The sequence below is a fragment of the Anser anser genome (assembly GCF_964211835.1).
Source record: "Anser anser genome assembly, chromosome: 5".
NCBI lineage: Eukaryota > Metazoa > Chordata > Aves > Anseriformes > Anatidae > Anser > Anser anser.
Window position 1 is genome coordinate 3,372,832 of NC_139725.1, and position 8,843 is coordinate 3,381,674.

The following is an 8,843-nucleotide window of genomic DNA, read 5'->3' on the forward strand; positions in this document are numbered from 1 at the left end:
CACTGTTTCTAAGACACGTGTTGGATGTGTTTTCTCCACTCTCTACAGACTTTTTTAAAATTAGCTTAAACTAAGGCTGAATTTCAAGAGGTTGTTTTCAAACCTCCTCCTTTTTCACATTATACATGTTAAACAGTAACCTTTTTGACACATCCTCCCAAAATAAGATAAAATAGAATATATATATAATATAATAAGATAAAATAAGATAAAAATGCAAGGTAGGCTTACATTACAACTTCAAATAATCTACTACCTGGAAGGTTCAACTAAGTGATCAAGGTCACATCTCCTGAACCGTCAGAAACCACTGAGGTATTGTTTTAGAAACCTCTTACCAAGTAATATAGTAGCTTTAAGGTGATGTTTGGTCTTGCCAATATTCAAGATCCGATTTTACTGATTGCTCGTTCAAATCAGCAGTTCCAAATGACAATATGTTTTCTTCCACTTATAACGTTGAGAAACATTAGCTTTATTAGTACAATGTAAAATTACCTCCTTGGGCCAAGCGTACCATCATCATGAACTACTCTGGTTTCCCAAAGGCCATTATTCACTAGAGACAAAGGGGAGCAACCACTGAAGAGTCAGCCACCTTTTCTTTCTCTTATTTAGTGTATGATGCCAGATGCAGTTTATGACGACTAACTCTGACGACTCCCAATTTTCCCGTGTTTGAGATTAACACCATTAGAATTCTTTAATAACTTAATAGTGATACAATATCTGAATATGCACCTGTGTGCACGCACCATTGAAGTGAAAACAACTAAAGGATTTGAAAACTTGCCTGCCTGTCTCACTGGTAAATCCAGTTGTTCGGACATGGTGATCTGAAGCAAAGTTGAAACAAAGTTCACTGACTTATGAGCCTGTAGAGGACAAAAAAAAAGTTATAAAAAAATTAGTATAGTTTAGTCATAGTTCGTCAAGTTTTAGAGTACTCCTGTTTGCTATTACCATCTCTTTACAACACTGTAATGCAGTCAAAAGAATAGCAGCAATTCAGTTTCACAGTAGCTAGCAAACTAAAGCATTCCAAAATTTCATGCTCACTGGACTCTGAAGACAGACAGCATGGTGGAGGCAAAACCCTATCATTTTGGGTAGGGTTGAAGAAATCATTTAACAGGCTTTGGTAATCAACCTTTTACAGTCACCAAACAAGTTCTTCACTCAGAGTACCTTAAAGAATATCTGAGTAGCCAGACAAGAAACAAGCACAGCAATTTTATAGTGACCTCAAGTAATGTATTATGTAAACAAATAATTGTTAAACAATTCATTATGTAATAATCAACGCAACAGATGGCAACCTGTGTTTTAAAACTATGCCCAGCCTTAACCAAGCATATTCAAGTTATAGTTCACCCTTCTGATCAAAATGGCTTAAAGTGACTTAATTCTTTACTGCAGCAACTTCTAGCCTAACTATACAACAGCAAGCTAACAGTATGGAGACCTAAATGGAGTTTCACCAGACTAACAACTTCTAAGGATTTGCGAGAGTTCACTTACAAACAAAGGCAAAATGTGATTTGTTTTACAATAATGAGCAATATCACTGATGCACTAAATACTACATGGTATTTTCAACATGAAGAAACTGACATTTAACATTCGCACAGCATCCCTTGACACCTTCCTGAACATCAAAAACTCGAGACACTTAATGAACTTCTCTCCGAGAAGAGAATTTTAATTCTCAAAAACTAGATGTGCTTTTTCTAGTTGGAAAACATCATCATTTTCTTCAAGGTCAAGAGTCAATGGCTATGAGCTGCAGCAAGGGAAATTCCAGTTTTACACAAGGAAAAAATTTCCTCTCAACAAGGAGGGTCAAGTATTGGAACAGCCTGCCCAGGCAGGCAGTGGGGCTGGCCTTTTGAAATATTCAAAACTCAACCGGAGAAGGTCCCGACCTCATCTAACTCTGAAACCAGCTTTACTTCAGTGGACTGGACCAGAGGGCCTGCAGAGTCCTCCTAACCTCGTTCTTCCAAGCCTCTGATTCTAATTGCCAAGATGCATGTCTGCTTTATCATCACTAACATGGCAAAATTGTTTCATATGCTCTTTGCAGCACTTCTATCGAAGACAACTACGTAGACCTAAATATCTCTACTTGTTAAACTCTTAGGAAGACATCTCTTACCTACATATTAATCACTTTATTGTTTCCTACATAAAGCAAGTAAGTCCTTGGAAAACCATGACAGTATCCATTTATAAAAAAAAAAAAATAAAAGAATGTCTCAGACTCCACATCAGAGCAAACACCCATCATAAAGAGACTATCCAACTATATTTCTGTTCTTTCTAAAGGATTAAGAGCTCATTGACAGTATGAAATGTCAACAACACACCTTCTAAGCATTTAACACTGCCCAGCTCTCTCCCTTTCACACCAGGTTTTTATCTCCAAGCTCCAAAAACCATCTTCTAAATGTTCTAGTATGAAGAAGCGCAAAAGGTACAACCTGGGACTTGATATTTGTTCCAGTATTTGTGCTAAAATTTTATTAGTATAGCTTGTTGCCTATCTTACCTGATTTTAAATGAGGAATGAACTTGACTAAAGAACGTCCCCAACATATATTGAAGTGTTGCACATACTCATCCTGTGCACTACAAACCTACAGACTACAGAAAACTCACAGAAGCAACATTTGCATCTGGTCCAAGCCAAATACTTATTTGTTGAGGGTGTTGTGATGAATTGGGACTAAGTGACACTGCAATACGAGCATGCATCTTTCTGAGCCGTGCCCCTCTGATTTCCCTGAAGTCCTGAAGAAGAAAAAATACTTTCAAATTTTAAAAAAAAAAAGTATATTTGACCATTTGACAGTTGAAAACATTTTAAATAAAATTTACTTGTTGATATTAATTTCTACTACATCTCCAGGACTATTCAGTTCCTTTCTCTTAACCAGCATTAACATACACACTTCTGCAACACACACCTAATGACAGTAGACCCTAATTCAGCACAGTATTCAATTATATGCCTAATATTAATGTCAATGGGAGGTTATATTAACAGTCTGCATAAAAGAGAGACTTAAAATGCAAACTGATATCATTCCATCATGAGTACGATAAACTTAACAACTACCTTTTTAATACCAAAAATTATTCATAATGCATTTCATGTTTGGAAATTAAGTATTTAATCCTAGAATATTGAAAATGAAATATTCTTTTTCCTTTTTCATGATAAACGATAACTAACCTTATAAGTAAAGCTGCTGTAAATGATACTTGAATTAAAAATATAAAAATACAATGAGATGCTTAAGAACCATCAAGGAACTGATGGGAATAACAAAACAAATTGAATAAAAAGATGCTAAGTGTTCTAAAAGAAAAAAAGCAACAAAAATAGACCTCAACATACAACCAAACTGCCACACATTGAAATTTAATAGCATTAATCACAAAAAATAAACTTTCCTACATTAAAAAAATCAGGACTGAGACCGTGATTGTAGCAAGCTTCTAATAATGTCAATTATATTAGTATGTGGAATTAACATATTTTCACTGGATTCCCTGAACTATATAAAGTTTAAAATTATAGGACCAAAACATCCATACATTGTCTTGGTTTTCTAACATCTTAGAAGTATCACCCTTATGAATATTTCAAGCATCCTACACCAACCAATCATAGAGATGAGCTACTCTATCACCTTCAGCGGTTCAAAGCACAGATTCAGGCTAGAAATAACTTGTGATTTTCATACAAGGTAACATTTGAAGTAACTTGTACTTTTCACTCAATACCACCTTCAGTTTATAACTAAATTCACACACAGCTCCATAAACATTACTAAGCATTCTATAGAAAATATAAAAGAATTCCAGACTCTTCACAACAACCTTTCCCATCCCTCCACAAGGAACATGCTTCCAGAGAAACTGAAACATGGGGACGAAGGACTGCTACATGAAGGCATGGGTCTACTGCATAGTCAAATAAAACCCTGGGTACTACAAAACTGTCCACGTGCTCCCTTGTTTTGCGTTACTATTAAAAAGAACATCCAATCTTTTCTTGGCACTCAGATAAAACAACTGAACTTAATATGAGAATCACATAGGTGCCAATTTTGTATCTATGGCATTAAAAATACTGAACACACATCATTTTGGCTATTTTAATCTTTAGTATTTTTACTGTCCAACGATGGCTGACTCTCGGGACATCATGTTCTTCCTGTTCATTGACACCACTGCTAAAAAAACACCACCAGAGGAGCACACCTATTTTAGGTATATATTGTATACAAACACTGGCTTTTAGTTTTGGTGGATGTGATTAGCCAAAATACTTCACAAATGAAGATTCATTAAATATGTACCAGGAAACTGAATCCGAACATAGAGGATTCTGCAGGCATTTGCATACCCCAGTCTTAAGAAAGAAATGCACTGATGCCACTTCCACGAAAGCCACTGGTAAACAGCGTTAGCCTGCGGAGAACTTCCATGCCTGCACAATTCAAGGTTCAAAATCAGAATTTCGCACGGGCTTCTATTACATACTCTAAATTGTGTGAGAACAGAAACTATTTCTATCACTAAAGTTTTGACATAAGTAAAACCCAGTCTTCTGCTCCTTAGTTATAAATGCTCTTTACCTCTAGGAATAAGAAATTAAGAGAAGTACAGGGACAATTAAAAAATGGTTCTGTCCGAAAGTCTATTTCCCAACACGTAAGTCAACATAAAAAAAAAGTCATTTCTAGTCCTTCCCCCTTACAAATCTTCAAACATGCCGTGTCACTGGTATGACTTTCTGTTGTCTAAGAGCCAAAGAATTCAGGGACTTTTCCCAAGAGCAATTTCTGCTATGCAGCCTCACTAGCTGAGGAATGTATTCTATCAGACCACAAACATTGCACCACTGTCTGTTAATATCAATCAGTATTCCAGAACATACAATCTTTGTTCATATTTCATTGCAGGTTTTCCTAGCAGAGTTGCTTTGCTAGCCATGTGCTAGAACAGTTTGATTAGTAGAGGTGTCATGCCAGCCTCAATCTGAAATGATGTATCAAGTTTGAAGATTAAACTTCAATTAAAGAGACTTCATTAAAGAGACGATCTCACGGCATACAGAACTAACAACAGTTAATTATGGTACACAAGGGCACTTTTTCCCCCCGCCATGAAAGTCAGTTACATTCTTCTTTAATACGAGAGTTATTCATGTCTTACAGAAAGCCTGCATGCCACTAACTGATAAAAACAGTAAGTTTCATCTCAGGTGAAAAGACCTCCAGGCATTCTTGTCAGACATTAAGAATTTAACATAACGTAACAGACAGTACTCTAAGTAGCTCTTTAGCTGTTACCAAAAAAGCCAAACAGAACGGTGCTAAAATATTTACTAAATATATGTTGTTGAACTAGAACCCTAAGTTATTAACACAATTATTCAAAATAGCACACATTTAAATAAAGGCTATAATTTATTTTCCCATGAGCTGAAGAAATACAAATTTACTATTTCTCCTCCATTCCAATTCTGAATAGTTCATGTGACTTGTTTTTTTAAATCTAGGCCATAACAGCACTAGGTGACCACACAGCTGTTACATTAAGATGAAAGTTTTTTTATTTTATAGAAAGGTAAGGTCAGGAACTGTAAGGCCAAGCTGAATCAGCAAACTGCTTTGTAACACTCTTTCAATTCTTTTTTAAGAACTCAGCAGGTATGGAAGTCATTCTGACCTCAGGTTTTTGCAAGCTAGTTCTACCACCTTACACAGCCGTAATGTATATGTAAACTAAATTTGAGGTCCACTAAAAACATGCATATCAGACCTCGCAAATTTATTTTATGCTTGTGTCACCAGAACACCGTCTGCAAGTTGTGACGCCTATTAGCTCTTCCATTCAGAGGAAAAAGGAACACGCTCTTAGCAAAAGCTACCTAAGCACACATGCTAGCTGCTTTCTCAATCATGAGAAAGCGGCAAGTGGCTCTGTCTGCTAGATTTACCTTGTATTAGTTAACACGATTCAAGCATGTAACTTCTTCCTGTTGAAGGCTCCCTTGACTCCTTACTGCCCCTGTGGGGATTTCTGGTGTCGAACTAGCCTCAATACACACAATTTAAAACCACCCTTTCACAAAGCATCTCTCATCTAACACATACCAAAACAGAGAAATGGAAAAAAAAAAGGAAATGGAAATGAGAGAAGTGGAAATTATCATGTTCATTTCATAAAACGTCATACTAAGAACTTTAAAAAAAGTACCCATGATCTGGTAATCAGACAGAGCCACAAAACTCATGCTCTGTTCTTGGTCTTACACAGTACTATGATATATAGCTGTAGGTGTCACACATGAAGACCACGTTAGACCTCCAAAGTCGTTAGACCTCCATATCATCAGTCGGAATTTATGTGAGAAGCTGGAAACTACACGTTGGACTCCAGTGGTATCATTCTCTATCATTTGCCTTCACAGTAAAGAAAGTAAAACCAAAGAGACTGAGAACCCTGAGATACCTGCAGTTAGCACATCTCAACTCAAGTTCTCACAGCATTTTAAGTGCAGACAATAGAACTTGAAAAAACTTAGTGAAAGAAGAAATAAAGCACAGAAGAATTCATGACTTAGCCAAGGTCAAACAAAAATAACAAGGCCTGGACAAATCAAGAATCATACATCCCAGTCCTTTTCTCTTGTCAGTGGAAACTCTTGCTTAATAGGGTATGATGCAGACAGATCTAGATATTTAACTCTTCCATTAATTAGAAATATCAATTACTGAATGAAGGTCCTTCTTTTCTGATAAGGTAAAGTGATCCATCTACTGAAAACTAGTCTCATCAGCTCAACATAGGCATTTCAGGCAAATTAAAGATAAAAATAAAAGGTCATCCAAGGACAACTAATAGACTTAAATTATAAAAATACTTGTGTGTCCCTGGCCACCTACAAGAAGATAATTCACTGCTGTATGATTTTACCTGCACAGAGAAAGAGACATCTGAAACAGAATATTCACTGACAACACAATTGCTCTAACAGTTAACAAATTCAGACCAGTATCCTGCAAGTGAATACATACTTCATTTCAACAACACTACGTAAAAACAGAACCATGCACTTGAATAAAACTACATACGTGTACAAATGCTTGCAGATTTAGTGTTTCACTTTTTTTTAATCACAAATGGTCTGTGAAAGATCAGTGAGGCTACATTTCAAATAATTCTTACACAACGATTCAGTAATGTCTGGTGCTTTTAAAGGGACACATATTTGGATTTTATTCCAATTTAATACTTGTGTAGTATATGGTAGGCTGTGTCTTCGTTCAGAAACATGAACAAAAGCCAGCTGATGGTTAGCACGATCCTTCACATAACAGTTAGCCATTTGCTGAAGAACCTGAATGGCAGAGAACGCAATTTCCTGCACGTTCAGCAACTCAATACCTGCAGAAAATAGCTAGAATAGATTTGAAGCAAGTTACTATATATAGATGTTAACATGCACAGAATACAAAAACTTGCATTTTAGAGCCAGTTTAAGATTCCATATATATTGTTGTCTTTGTATGCAATTACATTAGTTTTCTTTTGACTCAAATAAGAAATACTAAAAATACAAAATATAAAAATATAAAATATAAAAATACAAAAATATACGGAAAACTTTATACAAATCTAACTTAACCATCGAGTAGTTTTACAGGCATGGATTTCAAATGTACCTAACATTCATTTATTAAACAGCTTCAGTTTAGTTTAATTCAGTTTAGAATTCAGTTTAATTCAAAAGAATTCAGTTTAATTACACATCTTAATAACATGGTAAGTTATATCTTTAGTTTTTGAAAGTTTCACTGCTGCCTGGAGGACATTTGGCCCACTTTTATCTAAGCTTAGTGAACATCCACTGCATTAGATGTATCTTGTTAGGCCTAAAGTCTGCTTAAGAGCAACCGAGAAAAAACCTGTGGAAAATCCCAAGGAAAAGGTATGCTGAGAGCTGCCACACAGGGCTACCTTTCACTTGTTTCATGAAGCTATCACCTTTCCCTGTAAGTCAAATGCTAGAACACCTTTTTTTCAAAAATGTTTAGAAGCCCGGAGTCTGAACTGCATCAATAAAGAGAAGTTTTCACCTACCAGGTGAAGTGAAACAAAATTACAGCGATCTTCCAAAACTGAAGCCTGCTGAGCTAGGATCTACCAGTCCTGCCGTATCCCCACACGACACGTGAGCAGCCTAAGCAGATGACACAGCTGGGCTGGGAACTCTGCCTTCACCCGTCTCCTGGGCACGTGTTGATACTGCACCCAGCGAGCGCGCCTACCTCGGCAGTGCTGCTGAACCCGGAGCCCGAAGGATTTGTACGAAGAGCAAGCAATACCGACCTACTGGCTTTATGTGGGAATTCAGCCCACGGGCCTCTCACGCTTGCAGGCTCCACTGGTTAAAAACACTAAGCGCCGGCGTCGCCGCTACTTTCCCCGCACCCCCTGACAAGCGATTGCCTCCCGGAGAGGCAGAAAGCCGCCCTGCGACAGCCCGGGCCAGGCCAAAAGTCCGGGTCCCAGCCGCAGGCCCGGAGCCGGGGCCCTGTGCCACGCCGCCAGCGCGGCTCTGCCCGCGGAGCGCCACGGGGCCGAGCGGCCGCGGGCAGGGAACGCACCGGCCGCCTCCTGCCGCCGCCGCAGCCCCTCAGCGGCCCCGCCCGGCCCGGCCGGGCCCCGCTGCCATGTGCCGGGGACAATGCGCGACGAGCAGCGGGGCCGGGCGAGCACCAGGCGGGGCCCGGCCGCGCCGTGGGAAGGGGCCGCTCAAC

At 38.3% G+C, this 8,843-nt stretch overlaps 1 protein-coding gene across 1 annotated transcript in view; it reads right to left on the reverse strand.

The window, feature by feature from the left end:
• The window catches only part of IPO7 (importin 7), a 33,688-nt gene that overhangs the window by 24,412 nt on the left and 433 nt on the right, over positions 1-8,843 (reverse strand). Inside the window, exon 2 of the mRNA XM_083839946.1 lies at positions 794-875. Within this exon, the coding sequence (XP_083696072.1) occupies positions 794-875 (82 nt within the window). The remainder of the gene's footprint in view (positions 1-793; positions 876-8,843) is intronic.